The sequence below is a fragment of the Pogonomyrmex barbatus genome, unplaced genomic scaffold (assembly GCF_055798465.1).
Source record: "Pogonomyrmex barbatus isolate J1 unplaced genomic scaffold, ASM5579846v1 scaffold7, whole genome shotgun sequence".
Taxonomy (NCBI): Eukaryota; Metazoa; Arthropoda; class Insecta; order Hymenoptera; family Formicidae; genus Pogonomyrmex; species Pogonomyrmex barbatus.
In genome coordinates, this window is record NW_028297171.1 from 9,181,792 (window position 1) to 9,209,185 (window position 27,394).

General features: G+C 35.3%; 2 protein-coding genes, 1 long non-coding RNA gene and 1 pseudogene across 8 annotated transcripts in view; 3 read left to right on the plus strand and 1 right to left on the minus strand.

The window, feature by feature from the left end:
- The window catches only part of LOC112553096 (uncharacterized), a 5,017-nt pseudogene extending 4,748 nt beyond the window's left edge, over positions 1-269 (plus strand).
- The window catches only part of LOC105434110 (high mobility group protein DSP1-like), a 20,860-nt gene extending 8,975 nt beyond the window's left edge, over positions 1-11,885 (plus strand). For 2 of the 3 annotated variants that reach the window (XM_089082965.1, XM_089082967.1), the window contains exons 2-6: positions 5,433-5,480; positions 6,823-7,041; positions 7,862-8,025; positions 8,512-8,686; positions 8,907-11,885. In XM_089082965.1, coding sequence (XP_088939091.1) covers positions 6,892-7,041; positions 7,862-8,025; positions 8,512-8,686; positions 8,907-9,029 — 612 coding nt within the window. In that variant the 5' untranslated portion in view covers positions 5,433-5,480; positions 6,823-6,891 and the 3' untranslated portion in view covers positions 9,030-11,885. The remainder of the gene's footprint in view (positions 1-5,432; positions 5,481-6,822; positions 7,042-7,861; positions 8,026-8,511; positions 8,687-8,906) is intronic. The other variant, XM_089082966.1, reaches the window with a different exon arrangement.
- A 400-nt stretch (positions 11,886-12,285) lies between these two features.
- On the minus strand, positions 12,286-13,859 carry LOC148934983 (uncharacterized). Its single transcript, XR_016140799.1, has 2 exons — positions 13,747-13,859; positions 12,286-13,075 (listed from the first exon to the last, which is right to left on the minus strand). It is a non-coding gene; the product is annotated as an uncharacterized LOC148934983 (long non-coding RNA).
- Positions 13,860-14,397: 538 nt separating this feature from the next.
- msps (msps cytoskeleton-associated protein 5) lies at positions 14,398-26,721 on the plus strand. Of its 4 annotated transcripts, none has more exons than XM_089083375.1 (22): positions 14,398-14,688; positions 15,197-15,264; positions 15,604-17,502; positions 17,626-17,896; positions 17,982-18,527; positions 18,642-19,072; positions 19,222-19,368; positions 19,513-19,785; positions 20,055-20,258; positions 20,374-20,509; positions 20,578-20,771; positions 20,846-21,042; positions 21,218-21,367; positions 21,960-22,136; positions 22,386-22,551; positions 22,628-22,786; positions 22,965-23,152; positions 23,233-23,395; positions 23,657-23,830; positions 23,999-24,145; positions 24,336-24,510; positions 24,871-26,721. In XM_089083375.1, the coding sequence occupies exons 2-22, from the start codon at positions 15,208-15,210 to the stop codon at positions 24,996-24,998; spliced, it is 5,982 nt and encodes a 1,993-aa protein (XP_088939501.1). In that variant the 5' UTR covers positions 14,398-14,688; positions 15,197-15,207; the 3' UTR covers positions 24,999-26,721. The 4 variants fall into 4 exon arrangements, with proteins under 4 accessions (XP_088939501.1, XP_088939503.1, XP_011648021.2 ...); XM_089083377.1 differs by having other exon boundaries at positions 19,516-19,785; XM_089083376.1 differs by lacking the exon at positions 14,398-14,688 and adding an exon at positions 14,770-14,843.
- Positions 26,722-27,394: the final 673 nt, after the last annotated feature.

Sequence of the window (27,394 nt, forward strand, 5' to 3'; positions counted from 1 at the left end):
CGAAGTACGAGTACGAGTACGAGTACAGCTACCGTTTCTTCAAGAAAAGAAAAACTCGTATATATATCCTTTTCCGCGCGCGCGAGCGTTTTCTTTTCCCGCGTTCTCTCGAGCGGCGCCCCGTCTTCCCTCTCTTTTTTTTATACTTCCCTTGGGTATTTCATAAATATTTTCCCGTTACCGGATGCCCACTTTTTGATCGCAGTCATATCCATGTCTTCTTATTGATTCGATATGACGAACTGATGGTCAAACTAAATTCGCGATAATTGGTAGTTAACACACTCGAGTCGGATCGTACAATAAGATAGGATAACATAAGAATTACTGTGCATATATATGAGAAATATATATTTAGAAAAAGAAAGAAACTACTGTGTTTTTATCATATGCAAATCGACTTTTCGTCAAACAACTTCGATCTAAGAAATAATCGTCCGGTAACGGGATAGCATTTATGCGACGCCTTTGTACCACGTTGTAATAGTAGGTACGTAGGCCGAAACGCGACGACCTCGCTCTCCGCACCCCTCGGTTCCCCTCGTTCCCCTTGCTCACTAACCTTTCGGCCACTTTTGCGCGCTTCGCGAGCAAGCGAGCGAGCGAGCGGGTGGCTATAATACGAAGACAGAGATATAGCCGGTCCGACCAGGTGGCCACGCGGCTACTTTTGACAATTTTTCCGAACGCTTTCAACAAGATACGACAGATAGAAAGAGTCTGTTCGTCCTAAATCGCGCTCTCTCACTCTTTAAGCCTCAGATGCCTTTAGTGGGCTCGTTAGGTGTCTCAACTCCGTAATTTTAAAATTCTGAAAAATTGTTATAAAATAATCCAATCTTGGAAATGCACGCGCGCGCGCGTAAGAGATATACGAAGAGTAATTCCCAGATAACTTCGTGTTTGCTGCACACACAAATTGTCATTTTTTTCTTAAATAAAACGAAGTGAGTTTTTCTCTCTCTGTTTCTCTTCCTGTTTTTTTTTTCTATCAATGCTTATAGAGTTTTGATTCTGTTCATTTTATCTGCTATTCTGCGTATGGTACTTGGTCAGTTGTTGGTCGATTGTTTGTTTGTTTGTTTTTTTACACTGTTCAAAATCGCGAGTCGAACATGCCAATTTTCATGCGAGCGGCCACGAATCTTGACAAGGTGATTAGACCTTAATTGCTAAAGTAGTAGTGTCGACGATTTTGTGAAGTACGCTCTCACATACACATACTTCACGCGTGAATCAATTATCTCATTGTTCTTGTATTGTCCATGTTCTTTTTGATATTAGATAAATTTATATCCTACTTATCTAAATTAAAAATATCAAGTGGAGATGGACTTTTACGATGAACTTGCCTCACTGGTTTCAAAGATATGTTAGGATACTAAGATTGCCAACGGCGATAGGCGCAGGTATCGAGAAAGTTAGGTATATCGGAATCCCTTTCGTTGGTTAGGTTTTGATAGGCACAAAGAGAGGCGATCCATGATTGCGATAATTGTGATAAAAGGTATGTGCATGCATACACATCCTTCGTATTCTTCGATGTCGTCTCGTAAAAACAGCTTGCTGGAGAATACGGCGTATTCTCGTAGAAGTTTTGCTTATCATCCCCTGCTTCGGCGATCCCGCAATAAAACGAAGAGAATATTGGACGGAAGGATATAATTTATTTCCTGCGGTATTGATCGATATTCACGACGATCGTCGACAGCGATAATCTCGACTAAATTTTTTTGCTTACATTTACCTGCCCGGGTTGAGAATTGGTGGAAGGGGGAGGAATTTAGAAATACGTAGAATATTTGTATAACAGTGAATCAAAAATAATTTCATGATGTAATTTTATCATATACAGGATGTATCGATTAACTGTTTGTTTTCCATTAATTTTCGTTTGTTTTTTTGGAGTAATTTTGAGCCTACCTCTCTCTCTCTCTCTCTCTCTCTCTCTCTCTCTCTCTCTCTCTCTCTCTAATTTTATATCCTCTAGAAATAGAAAAAAGTGCCGATGATTCAAGAACGCTTTCCAAAGCGTTTGTATGTTTTGTCATTTTCGGGAAAGGCAAATGACCGATTAATCGGTCGGTTCTTTTGTCCGCTTTGATTCGACCGGATTATGTGTGGATTTGGACGAAAACTGGATGGGATAACTCTCAAAACCCTTCGGCTCGGATTATTTCGTGCGAATTAAAAGAAATCCTCGGCATATCTTGTAAAGCTATTTGGTCAGATATTGAGTTATATTGCTGATACAATCTATCTGCAATCTATCGCGTTGTGCAGGACAGGTGTGATTCTTCGCCTCGTAATCCAAATACGTGTGTACGCAGTCGAGAAGCCAAAGGGAGTCCCGATTGTCGTTTCCCGATGGAATCCGGTTGATTGGGCACGGATTTTCGCGCGTTTCGTTGTTTTTCGCGTTTCCTGACTCGCGCGTGCGGTTCTCTCACCCCGTCGTGTTCGCGTCTGTCCGTCCGTCGGTCCGTCCTACAGCCCGCCCGCCCTCCCGCTCGTCCGTCTGTCCGTACGTACGTACATCCGCCGTCCGCTATTGATTCCGGGTTTCGTGCGGCCTTCTTCATAAGTGCGTTCGCGTTCAGCAAGTCCGGCCACGCTTGCCGGTTGGTATCATCCCGTTCTTCCTCTCGTTTCTCGCTTCACGATTTAATTGGCGCTAAGTGTCAAAAGGTTTGTTCTTTCTAACTGCTCTAATCCCCCATTTTTTTACGCTTCAAGCAAAATAAGCACGCATTCGAGCATCCGTGTGTGGCGAGAAAAGGGGGAGAGGAAGGTACGGATAGAACGCAAATTAAACGACAGCTAAATGGAATGAATCTAAAAATTGGTTGAATATTTTCTAATTGAATTTTGATACTCTGTACTGTTTGATACTCTTTCTTTTGTTTTGAGATTGTTTGGTTTATATTGTTCGAGACCGCTCAGATTCGAAATTAAAATTTCAAAGATATCGCAAAGATATATATGCCTGTATGTACATGGGAAAATATAGAGCAAATGATAGAAACGAGAAGAAATTATTTTCTATAACATAAAGGAAAGTAATAGCTACTTTTTTATGTCTATAAATTACACTTGTTTGAGATTCTATCTTCGTATATTTTTTCTAAAATTCCTGAAAAATATAATTTGCTCTGAAATTCGCTCAACCGAATATTGAACTTTTTCTGCGAATCTGAAATCGCCATCTTCTTCTAACAACCTCTCGAGCTTAGTCATTGATGTTTATGATGATATCAAGAGGATCAAAATCACGCGTAATTTTTTCTCATGATTGGAACTTGTAACAGTGTAACAAAAGCAGAATCCTGTTCCGGGATACATGCTAGACTACACATGAAAGTTCATGTATGAAAGTTCGTGATGAATGGTCCGATCGATTACGCACTTTCGAGATAATAATTCTCAAAAGGAGCCACGCAATTTGCGATTCTGCACGATATCAACCGGAAATTGGAGATTTTTGCTAAAGTTCCATGACATCTGAAAAATAGATAGAAAATAATAAATAGATCTATTCTTGGTGGAATCAAATTATTCGATTTTTCAAAGAAGAATTGTGTTGCATTAAAATAGTTTATTCTAGGCCGCTCTGTTTGTAGTCAAAATATTAAATATTATAATTATTAATACATTTCTTTATTATATAACTTTATATAAAAAAAAAAAAGAAATAAAGAATATACAATTTTTATGTTTACGGTTTTAAATTCACGTATGAAATATAGGATATGTATTTCTTTTTTAAATAGGCTGTTCGACTTCGTATATGATTACATCGACAAACAAGAAATGTGTTTCACTTCTTTCTTAATCAGTTGGCCCAGTTTCTCATGCGCATGGTATATATAAATTAATTTTTTTTTAACGATTTCTAAAATTTATCCCCGCCCACAATTGTGCAGCATCGAACCGAAGCTTTAACGAGAGCGTAGACACAATTTAACAGCTTAATTAACAGGCGCGCAATAATGATCCCCGATACGAGTACACGTGTCCTAGAACTTAACGTACATGTGACAGTAACTCTTCGAAGTAAAGAGAGTAATGGCTAATGTTTATTTGAAAGAGATAATGTCGAGAGTCATTCTCAAAAGTTATACAAATGGACATAGTATTGAGAAGTATACTACAGAGTTACTTTCTTACTCGTACTTTTACTTTTTTACTCTCTTTACTTCCGAGAGTCATTCATAGATAGATCTCGAGAGAATACTTTGAAAGCATGATTCTCATTCGAACGATCTTGATAGTATTTTTCTCAAATCGACATAGGCAAGCTATAATTTTCAACGAGTTCGAGAGTTGAGAGTAGCGGACAAACGCGCGTGCTAATATTTAATGTCCTTCGTTGCGAGTCCAGAATCCTTAATTAGATTGCTTTAATCCTCTTATAATTCGTCTATAATTGTACAACAAAAATAATTGATACAAAGGGAAACAGAGTTTTCCTAATGCGGTATATAAACTATAGTCAGCAAAAATGAAACGCTTGAATATTTCTTTCGTTTTAAAAAAAAATATGCGGAAAAGAACTTACATTATTCTATTTAAAATATTCCAAGATATTCTTAACATTACATCATCGTACAAACTCCGATCGAGGGACGTGGCGTTTTCCAATTCCTCGCTATTATTTGCGCAGACTAATAAAAGTCCTTGCACAGAGCATTTTAACGATAAAGCTTTCGGGCGCGAAAGACCACCTGCCGAACGAGCGAGACCGCAATCGCGGTCGCAAGCTCGGAGCTTCTTTCCTCCCCCTCCCCCTCTTCCTCATCCTCCTCCTTTCTTTCCTTCTTTTGATCGTCATTCGTAGAAGATGACTCGTCGTGAATATCTGACTTCCGTTTCGTACCCGATATTAATTTTATTTCGTTGCGAGAGACCATAGGAAACCGTGCACCTTAATGCAACGTCTGCGGCCCAGGAGGCATCAATTTTTAATCCCTTGCATATCACAGCGAGTGCATAGTACGCGAGGAGGGAAGCGAGAGGGAAAAGTAACGCGATCGTTCTATCGCACCCCCATATTTTTATGTTACACTCTGATAGATATTTCCGATCCGTTAGGGTAATAAAATAGTTTCTAAGAACGCCCACCGCCAGAATTGGATATTAATTAATTAATTAATTAATTAATTAATTAATTAACTACCTATTAATTAACCAAAGTCAGATGTAGTTAATTAATTAAGTCAGACATATTTTATGTAATGCGATATATTGAACCGTCCCATAAATAATGCGAGTTTTCCCGCGAGATAACGTCGCGATATTCGCGCCCGGAGGCGAATCCGCGAGAGTGACGGCCGTCGTACCGCCTATCAAGTTCGCAGAAAAAAAAACCCGCATTACTTATGGAACGACTCAATAACAATGTCGATTCTACATAGTAGTTATTTTGCCGGCAGATCTCACATCCGCACGTAGGTCAACTAGATTTCCGATTATTTCTACAGGTACGTGGTAACTATTATTATCCGGAGTAATAACGGTCGGTATATTGTACGTACAGTACAATTATAATTGTGCTCTATATCACATCTTGCACATTTCCTAAGAGTCCGGGACAAGAGCATTCAATTATATTGCGATATAGCATATTGACGTGTATTACTAAAACGTTATAAATATACAAGCTGTGGTGCGTGCTTTAATTATGAGGCCGTATTTGATGCGTACGTATCTATAGATATTTCTTGTTTGCTTTCAATTTTGAAATTAATTATTGATTGTGTCGTCAACGAGGAAGAGAAGGTTTGGAAGAGAATTTAAGTCTGTTCTCTCTCGTCATAAAACGGAGATGTGTGCCGTGCATGTGTATTCAATACATATGTGTATGTATATATATATATATATATATATATATATGTTTTTTTTTTCCTTTAAAAATATAAAACTATAAAGCTCAACTGTGATTTTTCGCAATGATGATACTTGTGGGACCACGGTTGGAGCGTAATATAACACATAATCTCATCTGATAATATAATTATTATAATATAATGCCAATCTGTCCGTGATATTATTATTATACGGCATTATGTGTAATAATAATAATGTGTAATAATTATGTACATATTAATAATAGACTGTATAATATTGCACGTACGTACAATGTAATGATCATTGTTACTTGACAAAATCAAAAATGCGCGTTTGTACGGCGAGCATTGTTACGTGTGTCTCATTGTCAATGTGAGATCGCGGGCCGCAGCCGTTCATTAATTTAACACGCAAGTCATATTACGTAAAGTGCGTAACGACACGTCTCAGTTATCGCGGATGGCTTGCTAAATTTGCTCTCAGCAAAGTCTAACTTATCCTTTGCATCTCGGTAAAGAGAAAAATCTCAATTTTTTTTTTTTTTTATGAACTAATGACAACCAAGAAATTCTCTTTTCTTACCTCTTATGCAAATTCTTCATAATACGACGACACGACGCATCTTACTTCGCGTATTAACATAAACATGAATTTTATTCAAAAATAGAAAGTCTGTTTTATGTGATTTATTAAATATTTCTCCTAATATATAAAAATAGAAGCTTTCTATTTTTATATTTAAATTTCTTTCGATGCTTCGAAAGTAGAAGATTTCTATTTTAGCATTTAAGCTTCTTTCAGTGCAAGAATATAAGATTTCTATTTTGAGAATTTAGAGATTTTTTTTTAATGTCAAAATAAAAGTACCTCTATCTCAGAAATATTCGAGAGTAGAGCTTGTCGTTATTTAACAGGTCTTCCATTATTTTTTTCGCAGCACCGTTTTGCATTGTAGACCGTTTGCTTGGATTTCAGCACCCGATACAGCAGATACCGCAAAATAATCTTCAACAAAATAACGCTCAGAGTCTGCAGCGGGACAATATGCCGAGAGGAAAAGATTCGAAGCCAAGAGGACGGATGACAGCGTATGCGTTCTTCGTCCAGACATGTCGTCAGGAGCACAAAAAGAAACATCCCGAGGAGAAGATCGTCTTCCGGGAGTTCTCCAAAAAATGTGCAATGAGGTGGAAGGTGAGAATCCTTTTAGACTTTTTTAACTATTTGCTATAATAAACATTTCACAAATCGCACTTTTTTTATAAATATTTTATAAATATTTTAAAAATCCACTTAATTTTGATATTTTAATATTGACATGTTATAAATAAATTCAAGGTTAACTAATTTCCACACATAACATTAAGATAAAGAGAACTCTTGTAAGAACTGAATTAGTAACGATCCTATACTTCGTTGGACTTCTCCGCCAATCGGTTTCACTGCCCGAGGTGCGAGCAAGAGAACCGGATGCGAAATGTTCCGTCGAAAGCGGATTCGCAAGAGCAACTTTGATCTTGGATTTTGAATAAATATGTACACTCGATAAATACCACGTGCGAATACGGTATTTAAGCGCATCGTTAATGTCGGTCCACAATAAGTATTTAATCTTTAAGTCGTAAGAAATTGACCAATCATAGTTGAGTATTCTTTTCATAATCGATTATAATTGGTCAATTTCTTACTTCTTAAAGCTTAAATCACCTATTGTGGCCCGACACTTATGGGCTGACACGTCCCGTCTCGTTAAACCGTCAATCTTTATCTCGTCACGGGATCGTGATTATCGATAACGAAAACAGAGTCAATACGTCAATACGTACAACAATCTTTCGTATCGTTAGAGATCGAATTTAAAAAAAAAAAGTATATCCTACTACATTCACACTGCTACGTTTCAGAATATGAAAACACTTGTTTTCTCAATAATTAAATATTTTTATGTGGTTCGATCCGCAAGACCAATCATATAAAAACGCTATATACTAACGCGAAATATCGTGTGTCGTAGACTATGTCGGACATCGAGAAGAAACGTTTCCACGAAATGGCAGAGAAAGATAAGAAGAGATACGACGCAGAGATGCAGAATTACACGCCGCCTAAGGGAGAAAATAAGGGCAGAGGCAAGAAACGCAAACATATTAAGGATCACAATGCTCCCAAGAGATCGCTGTAAGTTCTCACGTTATACATAATATATCTTGTCGATCTCGAAAAAAAATTTGCTTATTTAAGTGTATAACAAAAAGTAACACAAAAAGTTCAAAAATCCTGTATTTTTAATCAGTTGTATTTTAGACAAATTTTAATTAGTCAATTCAATTTTATTTTAGAGAAATTTGTTATCTTAGCTTCTAAAGTTCGTTCTAACGTGATCTTATTAAAACTTATAAATTATCTTTTGAAGTTTGAGAATGTTTTATTATTTCTCTCTTTTTACTTGCAATCTTGTTCAATATTGCATTTCAATTTTTCGATTCATTGATTTCTTTCTTAATTAAAATTAGATTCTTAAAATTAGATTCAAATGTATTAGTTTCGAATGTTATATTATAATTTTCTTCAATTTTTATAAAAATAATTGGTTAGTTCAGCATATTGCACTGTGAATCCTTTCAATAATAATAGATATATACATCTCGTGATTGATTTTGTCAGGTCTGCTTTCTTCTGGTTCTGCAATGACGAACGCGGTAAGGTCAAAATGCTGAATCCTGAATATGGCGTAGGCGATATAGCTAAGGAATTAGGCAAGAAATGGTCGGACGCAGATCCCGAAACCAAATCCAAATACGAGGCTATGGCAGAGAAGGACAAAGCTCGATACGAAAGGGTACCTAAATTTAGCACAATCTTATGCTTTTAGCCATAAATATTCCTAGTCCCGTTCTACGACTTTGTGACATCAGAAGTTAAAGATTGTGAATTTTCTTGTCGAGATAGATCAATATTTTTTGCACACCTCGCAACTCAAATTCGAAGAATAAAATAGATTTATGAGATAAATGTCTGAGCGTTTTTGAAATAAAGATGAAATATTCTTTCCCCTGCAGGAAATGACCGCGTACAAAAAGAAAATGCAAAACGACGGCGCCCCGATGGTGGGAGGAGCGCCGGCGAACCAAACTATGATAAAAAGCGACAGTGAAGAGGAATGGAAGGAAGACGACGAATAGCGGATGCACGTCGAAATTTCTTCATCTATCACCCCGTGTCCTTCATCCTGAAAGCATACCTCACCTACTGTACGTACCATTGACCTTAGCGTGAGCGTACTTACACCACCATCACTAGGAGAACAAAGCAACTAACCACCAAGCAACCTACCAATCAACCAAGCTCTTCAACAGTCCCCACCAATCAATCTCCTAATTCTTTCTCCTGATTATTTACGATAATGATAAAGTAATCCGCGCTAATTATGGTAATTATTTTAAAAGGAAAAACTGGTATGCATGAGTGATGCGCGAGTGTGAGCAAGAGATTCATTGTATGAGTGAACATTTGTACTTTAACATATTGATAGTAATGATGTAAAGCGGCTAGTAGGATAGCAGAAGAGAATGAAAGAAAAAAAGAAATCAGAATCATAAAGAAAAAAAAACAAAATCGGAAGAGACAAGAAGGTGGCGAATGCCCATACTTTCTCTGTCCGAATGGAAGGCGCAGGGGCTCAATCATTGTTGACTTTTTGCTCTGTCGACGCTATATTACGAGCTACGTAGCTTAGTTTACTAATGACGAAATGCCGCGATAATGACAGCTCCATAGCGCGAGGATCGGAGATAATTGTTATTCTTCTATTTTTTCAGATTTTTCCGATCATGTCATGTAAAGATCATAATTTTTATGCGTTGTAAGGGAAACCTTTTCTCGGATTCTCGCTCTAGAACGGGGTAAATCATATCGCGTCGTTGCAAAATTAATATACTTTTGGGAATCTTTTTTTAGCTCAATTCAGTTCTGTTCTGTTTACTCGTCGCCAGCGTCGTATGGCATAAATACATACACAATATACACATATACAAATTATACACACCACACACACACACACACACACATACACATACACATACACATACACATCACACATAATACGTACAGACGATTGTTGTATATCCCCTTGTACAGAGAGCTTCGTTTTTCCTTTCGTATATTTTTAGCGAATCGATCATGTTGAGCGCGCGTGATGGGGCATGGGGCCGCTTTACGCATATTTGCGAATATATAATTGATTTTTCATCGAGGTACACACATGTCTCTTGTAGTAGCTGTAAGTACGTTTAGAATTAAGTATACGTGTATCTTAACGCAGACTTGGATTCTCCGGCGACTCTCTACGTCTTTTTTAGCGTACAATGTACTTTTTTTCGACACTAACACAGCGGTGTTACAAGCCACGAGCCACCACGTGATTGAGCCTTAATTACGTAGTTGATAAACGATTGCTCCGATGTGAATCGGAAGAAACTTGTGTGCGAGAGAGAAAGAGAGTGCATGTGTATGTAGCTCGCAGCTTCTCTTATTAGATCGTTGCATATGAGATGTCATCTTTTTGAAACAATGAATTTTTAATGATCAGGTATCGTGTATGTTTATAATTTTTTTATACAAGTATGCTGCAGTTTCTACGAAAATTGTTTGCCTTCTTTCTAGAGTTATATACATGTATATTAGAAAATTGAAAAATTTATTATTTTTGTATTTTAAAGCGGGATATTTCAATTGGACATTAATAGTATTATTGATATTATTAATGCTAATATTATTATTAATTTTATTTCATTATTATTATTATATGACTTCTACATTGGCTACGGATTCGTATATCTCATCTTGATAAAGTGGAAGCTAAAGCTAAGAGGAATTAATTATAAGGATAATATAGAAATCTGTTATATAGATTAAATGGTATATAGGACGATGTCCTATGTGTTTCATGTGAAAGAAATGGACAATTGTATGCAAAATTTAACGTCCGGAATATAAAAATGAAAATATGATATTTTTTTATATCTTTATCTTTAAGTTTCCTAACATTTTTTATTTATATTTACATGATTTTATAATTTTTTTATTTTATGAAAAAATGTTGAGTGTGTCAAATTTTCTTGATTATTATGTAATTTTTTTATATGCGTATATATTGTATTTTTCTCAAAAATTGAAGTGTGTTGATGTAAATATGAAATCGACATTTCATGTGCAAGGGCCTAATACTAAATCAAAATTAGTTGCACGATATCCTAGCGTCTCGTGGAGCAGCGGTATCGCCGAGTTCTAATATTTATTTATCAAAACGACGACTGATGTACTCGTAAAAATTGAAAATTTCATTTTTTACTATAAACAGTCGCGCTGTTTCGAGGCTGCCGGCAGCCTGCAGCTATGAAATTTTCTCTTTTATTCAACAAATCGATCGCAGTACATATGTTTATGTCCGTTCTGACGAAACGTTCATTTATTAATTCTGAATTTGACTTCGACGATACCGGCAGAAATCATTTTTGTATGTTTCATTTTTTTTTTTTATGACCACGGTCACAGGAGCGTTAAAATGAAAACGATCAACGTTCAAATCATTAATTCTTACATACCATTGGTAAATGAACTGCGACTCTCGTGTGACCGCAAGTCTTAATATATATCACGAAAGATGAAAATTTCTATACTTTCTTCTCCGTTCGACTTTCTCTCTTTCTCTCTCTATTTTTTTTTTTTCTCTTAGCCCGGACACTGAAGTGGTCTCTGCCCCTTGCCATCGCCATTCTCCCTCTCACATTCGTTTTTAATTCATTGGAAGAAAAATAAAAAGTAGTAAAAGGGAAATACGTTCAGATCTCTCGTCTCGAGACTCACGTGAATGATATAATAACCGTCGTTTCCTTCGTTGAATCATATTTCCGGGAGTAATCGGATTAATAGAAGATAAGCTCCCCGCGAAGAAAAGGCGTTTTCTCTGTCTTGTACTGCCTCGAGTCATCTGGTGTACAGCAGGCTGTATTATAATAAATTATTGTGGTTTCTTGTAATATTAACATTCCTAGATCCTATAGCGTGTACAGTGTACTCTAATCGCATCCGAGATTAGAGAGGGGACCGAGAGGAGCCGAGCAGTAACAAGCAAAAGAATGAAAGAAAGATGGAAAGACAGGAAAAGAAAGAAAGAAAGAAAAGAATACCAATAAAAATAGGATCTCACTAGTTTCTTCTTCTCTTCGTCGTCGAGTTACACGAGATGAATATACATGTAAACGTATAGAGGATACAGTTATTATTATACGTTTATATATATATATATATATCTGCCTCGTGTGTATTTATATAAATTTTTTGAAGGCTTTCTTATATGATTGGGACCGACATAACTTGCACCCTCGACATTTGGCTCGCGGCGGATCGAAAATTTATATCTCACAAAATGTTTGAAACTTCTCTTCGTCTCTCCCGTTCCTTTCCTGCTCCCCATCCTTCTTCCTCTTCCCCAGAGCACATTATCTCACATTGTCGACGTAAAGACGAAAGAAAAACAAAAAAAGAAAAAGAATAAAAGACGCGATTCCAATGATTGATCATGATGAGCAGAACGTATGAAAAGGAATCTGTTTTTTAGAGGGAGTTAGAGGACACGAATAACAAACGACTGTAAAATATCAAATTGTAATATTTTAATACTGATTTGCAGATGTGCATAATTTTAACGTATAGCTGATTATAAAAAGAAAAAAAGAACAAGTGAGCGGATTGTAACTGATGTTGTGTGAAATCCGTTCGACGAGGAGAGTAATTAAATAATGAGTAAACGAAAAAGGTAAAAAGAAAATGGGGAAAAAAAGAAAGAAAGAAGCGGAATATTTCGAAAGGATCATGACATGAATTTCCTGTGTTATACTACTAGGGGAATTATGATAGTTACACGAGAAGAAATGTTTGTTTTGTATATCTCTTAGGGATAAATAAACTTTTCAAAAAATACACTCCTCTCTCTCTCTCTCTCTCTCTCTCTCTGTCTTTCTCTTTTTCTCTCTCTTGACGACGGCTTTTCCTTTTTGCCGGCGTCTCGTTCTCCGAAATTACGCGTCAAATGAATTTTCATGGAAGAGTTTATATGCCTCGTTTGTTCGATTCGTTATTTTATTTTAACCTGTCGAAAGTACTTGCTAGAAATTTCTGCCAATCTTCGACATTGCGTTGGGAATTTGAGAACGAGAATAATTTGCATCTGTAAATAATTCAAATGAATTAGTCGTGAGATATAAATTAGTTAGTTTAGATTAAAATCAAACGATTTAGCAATTCTTTAATTTCTAGAACATAAACTATTCACGATTATGATTTATTGCAAATTTTATAATTTTATAATGTAATTATGACTTGATTGCATCGTTCGATTATTTATATTTTAATTATTCAGTACTGAAAAAAATCGAATTTTTGTTGTTGGAGAAATCCACTTCGAATTGGTAGGAATATATTTAAATGACGTTTATGTTTGTAGATTTGTGCAAGAGACGACAATCAATATAAAATATCAATATTTAAATGGCAAATTACATATAAGCTCAACAATGCAATATAGTAATACATTAACGTAATCGTTCAGGTTTTTAGTTTTAATTTTATAGTGGAATATTTTCTTTTCTCAAAGCATTTTATTTTCTTTTATGTGTATATAAAACAAAATTAAATATGTAAGAAAATTAGACATATGTTAGACGAATGATTAGACGAATGTTATAATCGTTCATTAAGAATAAATGAATGATGTTTTGGTGTCATAGAAAATAAAAGAACAATGTGAATAGAAGACAATGCAAGGAGATTTACGGGTAATAAAGGTTATATACACACATATATACACATATATATATATATATATGTGTGTGTGTATACTTTTAAAAAAAGTAGAAGAAATAAGAGGTTGCGTTGCCATTTCCTAGTATTTCTTCTCTGAAGCGAGATAGAAGATATATATGTGAGTGTTGGAGAAAGAAAGAAAAAAAGAACGAGAAACTTGGATGCAAGGATTGCAAGCAACCAATCAGAAAATTTCTTCTATAAAGAATTATTCTGATTCTACTTCAATTTTAGATGACAATTTCCAAAAAGAAGAATTTGATTCTAACATCAAATTTGTAGCAATTTTTATTAATTTATTATAACTGCATTAAAATTATATATACAATTTTTCATTCTTCTTGCAGATAGAAAGTTTTTTAAAGCTTGATTACGTCCATAAATCATAATTAATAACAAATGTTTCTTTTTTTACAAAATGAATGAATTTATGAATTTTCATGTTTTATATTCATGAAATTGCAGCCTCTAGTTAAAATCTCATTTCGGTTTAAGATAAGTTTCCAGATATTCGCTCTTCAGAGATAAGTCTCCAGAAATTCCCTATTTCCCATAACCAATCAACACATTCAAAGAATTATAGCTTCGATGAAAGAAGAAACGAAAAAGAAGCATCTGAATGCGGATGTATCTTAATGCAACGCGTCTCGCGCCACCTGTCGGCGCGACGTGGAATTACTGGTCACATCGAACGACCGGTGGGGTCTCGTCGGAAAACCGTTTCGCCGCTCTAGTTATATATCATCTTTTTGTTTGCGTTCTCGCTTGACAGTTACAAGATACATGTACATTTGAAAATCCGGACGCGACAGACTTAATGGCCGCGTAAAGGAGTCGTGAGAGCGGTTTCGTACGGCGGTTTCGCTCACGCTCCCATTTAGGCTTCTCGTTTTAGCGTGCGTGCCGACGTCTTAGGCGCGTTTTCGACCGACCGTTTTCGTCTTCCACTCGTCGACTCCTATGCCGTTACCTCGCTAGGTAAGCAACAAGCGACGACGATGACGTGAGGGAAATGCGGTCAAAACTCGGTGCCGTGTCAAGCTTCGCCTTGATTATTTCCCTGATGACGAGACAGACCTCGCCGACCGACAGATATTCTTAACCGTCGTTTCTCCGACGAGTAAATCAAATACGTGAGAATACTGTATGTTACATAGAAAGAGTAGCATTGACTTTTTGAAAGTACAATATGCTCGCCGTTCGATTTTTGGCTTCATTCTGGAAAGAATTTCTAAGGAGTGTCAATTATCGTTGAATTTGCCACTGTGTGACTTGTCGTTTAAAATTTGATTGAGTAATTTAATATCATTTTTCTGTTTATCCTAACGAGGCTTTGTCGAGGCGACTTGTCACAAAGTCATAACGTCATTTTGCATGTTTATTTTGAATTCTCGATATAAGGAAACATGTATATAGATCCTTTATAATAACTCGATGTTATTTTTGATAAAACAAAAGGGATATCCCACATGAGTCATTCTTTCAGAATAATCAATCATGGAACAAGACACAGAATATATGAAATTGCCTCTGGAGGAACGCTGTGAACACAAGGTACTGATTATTTTTTAAATATGTATAGCGTTTTTCAAGTCTTAAAATTGTAGATTGTATTTTTATCTGCCTCTTAATTACTACAATAAGAACATTAAAAATTACGACTTAAAAATTTATAATTTTTTTATTTGTAAATACAGGTTTATTTTGAAATGTTATAATATATGAGTCAAGCATAAATGTTTACTGTACAATAATTTAATATTCTTAGAATATTAAGATATTAAAGAATAAATAATATTTTTAAATAAGAACATTCAACTTGGTTCCTTGTTCTTTTTAGTTGATTATTTGAGCATTTTTGTTTTAACATAATACAATAATTTTGATACATAGTCTTGGCGAGCACGTTTACATGGGTATGAGGAATGCGTGAAGACATTCCAGTGCATTGATGATGAAAAGTCGCCAGAATGGAACAAGTATACAGGCTTCATCAAGAAGTTTGTAGTAGACAGTAATGCGGCCGCACAGGAAAAAGGTCTGGAAGCAACTTTGGCTTTCGTAGAAAATGCTGCAGTTGCCGGCAAAATAGTCGCCGATGTGATGAATGGCATTGTGTCCAAGTGCATTGCCGCGCCTAAAACCAAAACGAAGGAACTTGCCGTGCAGATCACATTGATGTACATAGAGATTGAAAAGTACGATGTGGTGCAGGAAGAGCTACTGAAGGGTACCGAGGCGAAGAATCCGAAGATTGTTTCGGCATGCATTGCCACCTTGACGCTGGCGCTCAAGGAATTTGGACCCAAAGTAATCAATATGAAGCCACTGATGAAGAAGATTGCGAACTTTTTGGAAGACAGAGACAAGACTGTGCGGGAGGAGGGCAAAGCCATGGTGGTGGAGATGTACCGATGGGTAGGCGATCGTCTGAAGCAACAGTTGAATACATTGAAGCCAGTACACATCACGGAGCTTGAAGCAGAATTTAACAATCTCAGCGATGAGAAGGTAGCGCCCACGCGCTTCTTACGCTCGCAAAAGCCGAAAAATATGGGCAGCAATGGTGATTCGGTAGCGGCGAGCGATAATGGCGAGGACGACAACGAAGACGCAGACGGCGCTTCGATCCCGGATATAGATCCGTACGATCTGTTGTCGCCTGTAGATATCCTATCAAAATTGCCGAAGGACTTTTATGAAAAAGTCGAAGCTAAAAAATGGCAGGAGCGGAAGGAAGCGCTGGAGGCGCTGGAAACACTCGTCAAGAATCCGAAACTGGAAAACGGCGATTACGGCGATGTTGTGAGAGCTTTGAAGAAAATTATCTCGAAGGATACCAACGTCCTAGTAGTTACGTTAGCGGGGAAATGTCTGGCTGGTCTGGCCACGGGTTTGAAGAAACGATTTCAGCCGTATGCTGCCGCCTGTTTGTCTGCCATTCTGGAAAAGTTTCGTGAGAAGAAGCAGACGGTGGTACAGGCGTTGCGAGAGGCCGCTGATGCTATCTACGAAAGCGTAAGCATTGATCTCATTCTCGAGGATACGCTAGCTGCCTTAGAGAACAAGAACCCGGCCGTGAAGGCTGAGACGGCCGCATATTTGGCACGATGTTTTGTACGTACGCCACCCGCGAATCTCAACAAAAAGTTGCTCAAATCTTACACCGGTACGTTGCTGAAAACGCTTAACGAGCCGGATCCGACGGTGCGTGATAATTCGGCAGAGGCACTTGGCACGGCGATGAAACTGATCGGCGAGAAGTCGATGATGCCGTTCCTCACAGACATCGACAATCTGAAAATGACGAAAATCAAGGAATGCGCCGACAAAGCAGTGATAACTGTCAAGGTGACGAGTGGTACAAAGAAGCAGGAACGACCCAATACCGCACCGGCCAAAGTGGAGTCGCAAGCGAGCAAAGCGAGCAAAGAGAAAGCGAAAGGTACCAAACCGAATACCGCGAGGAGACCCAACACCGGTACCGTGATTGGGAAAAAGTCGACGACCAAAAAACCCGGCATCGCTTCGTCTCTCACGAATCTCGCATCCTCGAAAAAAGCAGTTCAGATGGAGAAGAATTATAGTCCAGAGGAAATCGAAGAGATGGCGGCGCAGCTTTTGCCAGCCGAGATAATCACCGGTCTTGTGGATAGCAATTGGAAAACGCGTCTGGCCGCAGTTACGCAGCTATTGGACACCATTAAAACGATGGATCCGACGGAAGTGCCGGCCCAAGTGATTGTACGGACTCTGGCGAAGAAGCCTGGTTTTAAGGACACAAATTTCCAGGTAAGAATTCTTTTTAATAGGAAATGAAAAAATTAAGTGGAATCAACTCAGAGTTATTTTAATTAATAAAAACTCGAAAAATATTTTTAGAGACACATCCGATAATTTATATTTTCTTTCTAGGTGCTGAAACTACGTGTAGAGATCGTGAAATACCTGGCAGAGAATCATTCCTTTACAGCTACCGTGGCTGAGTACTGCCTCATGGACATCGCCGAAAAATTGGCGGACGCGAAAAACAGTTCGATCGCCGTCGAAACTTTATTGGCAATAGCCGAGGCTACTAGTTTTGAGTACGTAGCAGACGAAGTAGTGGCGTTTGCATTTAATCAGAAGAATCCTAAAGTGCAGCAAGAGACACTGCTGTGGCTGTGCCGGGGACTTACAGAATTTGGTTTGTAGTGTCCTTATTTATTAACCAACAAGTGAAACATATGCAAGCTATCAAATTTATAATGAATTTGTAAAATATTCCACAGGTTATGGTATCAACGTCAAGTCTGTCATCGAGAATATTAAAAAAGCAGTAGCGGCGACGAATCCTGGCGTGCGCACTGCTGCAGTGACTTTGTTAGGCACTTTATATCTTTACATGGGTAGACCGCTGCTGGCATTCTTCGATAATGAGAAACCTGCATTACGGCAACAGATCGAGCAAGAATGTGAGAAGCGCAACGGCGAGATACCGCCGGCGCCTATTCGCGGCGCCAAGGCCAAGAAATCTGACGCCGTCAACGCCGAGGATGATGAGGAGGATATGGAAGATACATCGGAGAAGAAAGTGAGTGGCAGCGAGCCGGAACTCAACGAATTGATCCCGCGCGTGGACATCAATGCTCAAATTACTGAAACGCTGCTAACCGAATTGGCCGACAAGAACTGGAAAGTGCGTAACGAAGCATTACAGAAGGTGAACACTCTGCTCGCCGAAGCGAAGTTTATCAAACCGAATATTGGCGATTTGCCTCAGGGACTAGCCTTACGTCTTGTTGACAGCAACAGCAAAATCGCACAAGCAGCTTTAGGTTAATATTAACTTTACTTGCCATATTATTCTTTATTGATTATTGTTAATGATTGTCTTTTAATCGGGATTAATACAATTATAAGATTTTATTATTGTATCAAATATTTTTTAGGTATATGCGAAATGTTGGCGACAGCTATTGGACCACCTGTGAAGCAGCACGTTCGCACTCTCTTCCCTGGATTTCTGCAGTGCTTAGGTGATGGCAAAAATTGGATCAGAGCGGCCGCGATCTCTTGTATTAATACGTGCGGAGATCAGTGCGGCTATAAAGAGTTCTTCGATGGCGAGATGATAGGTGATGCGTTGAAAACGGGCTCGCCGATGCTACGGTCCGAACTGTGGAGCTGGTTGGCGCAGAAATTGCCTTTGATTACAGTGAAACAGATTCCTAAGGAAGAGCTTCTCGTGTGCCTTCCTTATTTATACGCTAATCTGGAAGATCGTAATTCGGACGTACGAAAGAACGCTCAGGAAGCTGTTCTCGGTTTCATGATTCATCTCTCTTATGAAGCGATGGCCAGAAACACTGAAAAATTAAAGGTATTTATACGAATTGTGAGATATTTGTTATATAGGTTTCAATGACTTGTAATGTTAATCTGAATGTAATAATTTTACTCATCAATTTTCTTTTTACATAACAAATAATGCTTATGACGAAATGATGAAGAGAATTCTAACTCTTGCAGCCAGGATCAAGAACAGTGGTGATTGCCGCACTGGATAAAGCTCGTCCTAGTTTACCTGTAAAGCCTCTGCCTAAAAAGGAGCCTTCGGACGATAATATTCAGAAGGGTGGCGCAAAGGGTGCCAAAGTAGTGAAAGTGATTAAATCGGTAATAAAATCAACCTACATAATTTGACAAATGAAGCCTATTCGAATTAATATTATCTTACTATCTGTTTCTAATTTTTTTTATAATTTGATTCTATTAAAGTATTTTTCTTTTTTCATAATTGTTAACTGTACATTGTTCCAGAAGGGCACGTCATCAAAACCAGGCAGTGCACGTAAAAAAGATGACGATGTGGATACCGGTCCTTTATTGGTAGTCAATAATTTGAAGCATCAACGTGTGATTGACGAACAGAAGTTGAAAGTGCTTAAATGGAACTTCACCACGCCCAGAGAAGAATTCGTTGAACTTTTGAAAGATCTTATGACTGCTGCGAATGTTAACAAGACTTTGAGAGCAAATATGTTTCATTCCGATTTTCGGTATCATCTAAAAGCTATCGAAGCACTCACTGAGGTAAATATAGACAATTGAAATGTTAAATAATCAATGTAATAAATCAAAATAAGTTTCAAAAAATAGTAATAGATGACATTAGTCAATGGACAAGATCTGAGGTATTTAATAACTTTGTTTTTAATTTATATCTTATTATCCTATTCTCTGAAATTTTAAAAACAATTTATATTTTACCAAATAATACATAATTTGTAATATATATATATATATTATACACAACATGATATAATATTAATATTCTTAATTTTATGTACATCTTTTTTAAGGATCTTCCTGGGAACAGCAAAGCATTGGTGTCTAATTTGGATCTTATTCTCAAGTGGTTAACATTGCGATTTTTTGATACTAATCCGTCGGTGCTTTTAAAAGGATTGGATTACTTACAATTGGTCTTCAATATGTTAATTGAAGATCAGTATCATATGTTGGAAACCGAAGCAGCATCATTTATACCTTACCTTATTATCAAAGTATGTCAATATTTCTCGTGTTTATTCGTCTTTGATAAGATTATATATATCATCATATATATCATTATATTATATTATATTATATCTTATTATTATATTCGCATTAATTTAATAGATAGGCGATCCGAAGGATGCTGTACGTAATGGCGTACGAGCTTTATTCAAACAATTTGCTCTGGTCTATCCCGTCAGCAAGTTGTTCTCATACGTAATGGAGGGTTTGAAGTCGAAGAATGCTCGACAGCGAACAGGTAGATAATTCGATTCTCGATTTTCAAACTTGATGAGTATACATTAAAAAGAATATGGGTGTTTGCAGAATGTCTGGATCAATTAGGATCGCTAATTGAGAATTATGGAGTTTCTGTCTGTCAACCCTCTCCATCTGCAGCATTGAAGGAAGTCGCGAAGCAGATAGCGGACCGTGATAATTCCGTTCGTAACGCTGCGTTAAATTGCATCGTCCAGGCCTACTTCCTTCAAGGGGAACGCGTATTCAAGCTCATCGGCCAGGTACGTCGAGTGCTCGAATTTAATTAATATTTAAAAAGAGAAATCAGTGAATTATGTTTTCTTATGTTGTATAGATATCAGAGAAAGATAAGTCCTTGTTAGACGAGCGCATCAAGAGAGCAGCGAAAAATCGGCCCATAAAATCTGCATCTGCTACCAGACTCTCCACGCCTGCGGTCGCGGCTTCCAGCCCACCAACGGACGATATGGAGGCGGACTATGACGAGGAGCCGGAAGAAATTGCCGAACCGATCGAGACAGTACCAGAACTGTTAGTTTTTTTACATGCATGTAATATTATAAAATCACTGCTGTTATCATGCTGATTGTTTAAAGAATTATTTTATTTTTTCATATTTTATATATTTTTTTATAATTTTGTTAAAAAAGAATTTATTTTTGAATGATTCATGCTCGCATGTGCTTCGCTTTTAACACATCCACAGGAAATGTGCCACAAGCACTACTGACAATAACGAGGACGAACAAGTGCTTTCTGCAGTTATTAAATCCGAATCCCCTTCAAAGCCGGACCAGGAACTTGTCATCAATCATGAAACGCAAAATTGTCTTTCCAATCGAGATGATTTAAAAATGTTCGTTGCTTATTTTAATCATTTACACGTTTGTTTTTGCGACACGCTCTAACGTGGTGCTGGGAAATGTCATGGAACTTCATCGTGCATCCTGCTTACAATTTGTCTATCCTCGAATATTGTCGCATGTTGTTCGTGTTAATTGTATTTTTTATATTTGTTCGTGTTAATTGTATTTTTTATATTTGTTCGTGTTAATTGTATTTTTTATATTTCAATTGGTTTCACTTTTTTCTTTGTTCTCCTTTTTTTCTTTTCTCCTTTTTTTCTTTCAATATGTTTGAATATGAATCTATTTCATTTAGAAATGGAAAGAAAAAAGAACTTTAGCACAGTTTGTTTACAATGTATTGATTTTTCACAACGAAAGCTCTTCTCTTTGAAAGAAAAACTATTTTCCTATATTTTCTTTTATTACTCATATGCAAATTAAAAATATTTTAATTGATGCTGCGATATTTTAGTTGAATTATTAGATATATCTTCAACCCATGTTGTATCTGACTAGTAGTGTATTTGATGTGTATGTTTTATTCGTCAAAGTTTCAAAGATTTCATCGATACATCTATATAAAACACATTTGTCTTCTAGGAATTCTCCTACGTCAATCCAAGCAAAAGTTCCTTCAGGTCCGTTCGGGCTGGATATGGAGTTTCTGCAGAGGCTCGAACTGAAGGCAGTAAAATGTCGTAATCCGATATTAGTAGAACCCAATCTTACAGATTTGAATGAGTGTCCAGTTAATGTGTTGAACCCACCCAAAATGCAGTAAGTTAAGCTTAATCAATCGTAGAATGGATTATTAAATATTGTATAGTTTACTTATATTTAACTAAATTTATTATTTTATTTGAATTATTAATATCGATTAAGAATTATTAAAAAATTGAATAATATATAGTATATGAAATAATATACATGTAAATTATTCGTATTTTCTGATAAGATATTTGAAATAAAATTTTTTTTTTTATTTCTTATTAAGCAGATTAATAATTTTTCATATTAACTTTTCAGGATGATACCGATTTCACCACCGAAATTATTAGTATCAAAATCATCGACTGTCCATGCACCATCTGCTACTGCTAGTAGCAAAGATGACACGCTCGAGCGTAACATTTTGTCTATGGCCAGTATGGACTTATCCACTGCAATACAATCTATGAACGCAATAGAAAACGTTTGTATTTATTTTGTTGTATTTATTTTGCATTTAATATATGTATTAATAACTAATTAATGTTTATATATTATAGTTATTAAAATCTCATCAAGCTATCAGCTTGCAATCGAAGGAAGATAAATTCATCGGATCGATAAACATGCAATTAAAATTATTGCAAACGTATCCGTTACGCCAAGAAAACGCGGACGTATCTAGAGGTTTCAGAAATACATTTCTGGTTATACTCGTGGTGAGTGCCATTACTTCACAATTGTTTTATTCATTATTCATTTGAATAATACATTTCTAAATAATAAAAACTGCAAGAGTTTAATTCTTAACAAGATATTCGATAAAAAATTTTAATAAAAGGTTACAAAATAAGAATTAAAATTTTTTAATATATTTTAATAAAAATTTTTTTCCAGTTTTATGACACTGGATTTCTCGGGAAGAATGTCCCATTCATACATTTGAAGGAATTGGTAGATCAGATGATAAGCTTGCTAGCAGAAAATAAGTTAGAGCATTTACATCAGGCTGGAGCATATTATAGAGTGATCAATAATATTATGGTGAAAATTATTGACAATTCTAATCATACCACTATCATATGGTATGATCTATGAGAGAAATGACATGTAACATTAAATTTTAATCTTTTCTTTATATTTTATTTATTATATTTGTTTCCAGCGTGTTGATTAAACTGCTTCATTCCTGCGCCGAGTCGAATGTCCCATCGAAGTATGAGGAATTGGTGATGAAATGCTTGTGGAAGATAGTGAAAACAATGTCAAATTGGGCCGCTGACTTAGATTACGACACAATACTCTTAGAGGTTCATCGTTTTCTCAAGGTAATATAGATATATTTCTTATCAATGTTCGATTACTTGAATAAAAAGAAATAAAAAAATATAAGATATTCTGCTATTTTCACAACTTGCATAAGTAATGATTAATAAATATTTCTTTCATTATAAAATTACGTTTTTTCATAAATTTTGCATTTTTAATTATCTTTCCATTCAAATAATTATTTCTATTTAATAACATAATAAAATTAATATTTATTTTTTAAAGTTTCTTTTATAATAATATGTATACTATATGTACAGGATTATCCTACTACATGGTGGAAGAAACGAAAGTCTGATACTCCGCTACGAACAGTCAAGACAGTTCTTCACAGTATGACCAGAGTGAAAGGCAGTTCAATACTTAATCATTTGACACTAATAAACAATACTAATGAATCTGAATTGCACGCTTACTTAATAAGATTAATCGCGGTTAGTTTCATTACATTCAGTATGTATTTTCTAAAATATTTAAATATTATGTTACATTTATTATATTAATATTACACTACACACACACACACACACACACACACACACACACACACACAGATATCAAATTATATAAATATCAGAAATTAATAACATTTATCTTAATAGAGTCTTAAACCGGATGAGATTAATGCTACAGCAAAAGTGATGCCGAAATCGAATGTAGGAAGGACACCAAAGCATCTGTCCAAGTCCACTCGTCAGCAATTGGCTGAGATATTTAAGAAAATTGGATCGAAAGAGCATATGCAAGAGGTATATATTAAACTATCTTATTCTGATTGCGGCGGATTATAAAACATTTGCAAAAATTATTCGAATATTTTTTTCTGTTTATTTTGTTGTTCAATAAAATGATGCATAATTCTTTATATATTTCTTAGTTTTTTAATGAGGATTTTACAATTTGAATTGCATTTTTAATTGTTCAACCATATTTTCATAGGGCCTAGTGCAGTTATATGATTTCAAACTTCAATATCCAGAGGCCGACGTACAACCGTTCCTGGTCAAATCTCATCAATTTTTCCAAGATTTCATAGAACAAGGGTTGAGAGAGATCGATCAGGCGCGGAAAAACCAGACCATTTTGTCGCAGACTAACAATCAATATTCTGTGGGTAAGCAGCATTAATCAAGTTCATTAAGGTTACGCTCCACTTAACGCTCGCAATGTTGGCGTTGGCAATCGTTTGTTCTTTTTTAATTCTTAATCTTTTTTAGTAAATCTAATTAGCTTTTTGCAAATAAAACAATTGAAATTAATAAAACAGCTTGCTTTTCTCTCTTGTTATATGTCTCCATATTATATACACACACACACACACACACACACACACACACACACACACACACACATATATATAAAACAAAATAAAAAATTTGCAAGATATGATTGAATTTCCATAACATGATATATTTTCATATTTCATACACCATGTAATTATGAAAAATTATCTAATCATATACCAATAACGCAGAAACAACCGATTCTTCGGCTGCAGTTGCTGATGAGAAAGATATGATGGATCCAATGTACAGGCTCGAGAAACTTCGAGCCCTCGAAGCACAATGTAGAATAACCTCCTCTCAGCCGAATCCACCATGAATGATCAGGCATGAGTATATTAATTAGATAAATGGGATACGATACATATATACACATATATGTAAGTTGAGCATACTTGTCCGACTTATTTATTCGCGTCTCTTAAAATGTTCAATCCTATACCGTTGTCCACCGCTGAATTTTCATTCAGATGAATCAAACAATCGCTTTGCGTGTGGATCTTTGATCTCCGCGGACCGCAATGCGATTATTTGTTCTCCGTGAATTAATTTAAATGATTTGCAGTTAGCGAAAGACTTGAGCGAACATGAACCATAGAAAATATTATAGTTGTACCATCAAATACTTGCTACGTCGAACACATCATACATCATAAAGATCTTGGGTTCTAATTGTAGCAACGTAACGATGATGCGTGCATGCTAATGACGTTTCGTTTCTTCCACACAACAGTTATGTATCGTTAATAATAATGTTACTAATTATGTAAAGTTGATTGATCTGATACGTGTGTATAAGTATACGAAACTTACATGATTCGAGCGTAGAATAATTTGATTTTACGTTAACTTAATATTTTTTACGTTGTTTTCTAAATAAATTCGTTTTTTTTTTTTCCATTTGAATTCGATTAATAATCACCACATTGTCGTTACTTTCGCGAAATCTCCTATCCTCGCAAAGAAAAAAGAACTTTAGAATAAAATGCATTAAATGTTTTTTACACTTTTGTTTCGTTAGAAGAAAGATCGCATTTAAAAAAGAAAAAAGAAATTTCTAGATAGTAAATGTATTATGATCTAGCATATGTAATTATTGATTTTCAAGTCTATATATTTAATAGCGAAACATAAACAATTTTAAATAATTGAACTCCATTTTAAATCTTTTGATTTTAATGAATATTCTTCAAGGGATATAAAATTATCACAAGAAGATTTCGTATTTAGTATTTGAGGCTTAAATATCAAAAATAAAGTTTGTTTATTTCTTTTATACAAGACTTTTTATATGGAAAATAAAAATAGGAGATTTTGCGAAGGTAGATAACGACCCATTTTATTTATTAAGACGCAAAACTGTCACCCCTAGTATTTATGGATAGGATCAACAGATAGTAATTAGCAATCAGCATCGGTATTTCGATGCTTATTACTCGATGTAATACAAAAAAAGGGACGTTGGCCATAAAAAGCTCATAACTAAAAAAGTCCAGAATTATAATTCAGGATAAACAGAACTATTCATTCGAAATGTTTAGAATGAGAATTCTCATTTTAATAATTTTTAAAAAAATTGTCTCATTCAATTTGACGGTACAAATTACAAATGAAACAATTAATTGAAGATATAAACAAATTTTTTATTACAAATTAAATCATAATTACTATTATTATATCATAAATAAAGCAATTACGACATTGATTGACATTGCAATTATTTGCCCATTTTATTTGTGATAAACATTATCCTAGGTATTTGTGACTACAAAGTTTTTAAGTTACGAGATTTTTGTGGCTTCACGATAATAATTGTACTCATCTTTCTATTAATGGTGCAGAGAAAAAAAATAAGGGAGGATACGTAGTTAATAATATATAAAAAGAAAAAAAATAGAATCTGCTTTACTATCTGACAAATCTTATAATTCGAAGTGACTATATATTTGAGAACTTATCGCTTTTTCCGAAGACTTATATTCTGTAGTGTAAATAGAACATGTATATACGTGCACTAATAAAACTGATATATTCGACAAAAACGCGGACACAAATTTTCGAATTATTTTCCTTTTGTACTACGTGCATAACGATCAACAAAATAAAATTAATCCGAAAGTTACATAACTCTTACAAAATTAAAAATAATTAAAATAAATTTCTGATAGACAAGGATCTTATGTTATGTTAAAATAATACTATACTTCGACAGAAATATATTTTAATTTTTACAAAATATTTGCAATTTTTCTTTTCTTATACGAAGAACATAAAACTCGGTAAACATTTTTCATGTATTTAGATATGAATATAATTAGATGTAATAAGATGTAATTATACATGAGATATTATATATAAAATATTCATTTATAATTATTTATGGATATATTTTATATATGCCTTATGTATAATTGTCTAGATATATTAAAATGTTATGCATGCAAAAATGTGATATTTTCTGTTATTTCCTGTAGAAAAGAGAAAATTAATTAAAAAAGTATTTATTTTAAAAGTCAATCAATCTTATAATTGTCCATTATAATTGGACAATTATGAGACATTATTTTTCATAATTCGAGTGTTTTTTCAAGAATGCTAATTACAATTGCTTGAAAATACTCTATAGAAAATAAAAACTCTTGTGCAAAGATCTTTGTTGATTTAAATATTTAAAATATTAAAATCAGTTTGTGACTTTAATATTTTTAATATTTT

What these genes read in the sequence shown, in the direction of transcription:
- msps (XM_089083375.1), top strand. Translation starts at nt 15,208, where the DNA reads ATGGAACAAGACACAGAATATATGAAATTGCCTCTGGAGGAACGCTGT. An exon ending in GAAACACTGAAAAATTAAAG is followed by an intron (nt 19,073 to 19,221) that starts GTATTTATACGA and finishes TAACTCTTGCAG; the next exon opens with CCAGGATCAAGAACAGTGGT. An exon ending in AGGTTCATCGTTTTCTCAAG is followed by an intron (nt 23,396 to 23,656) that starts GTAATATAGATA and finishes CTATATGTACAG; the next exon opens with GATTATCCTACTACATGGTG.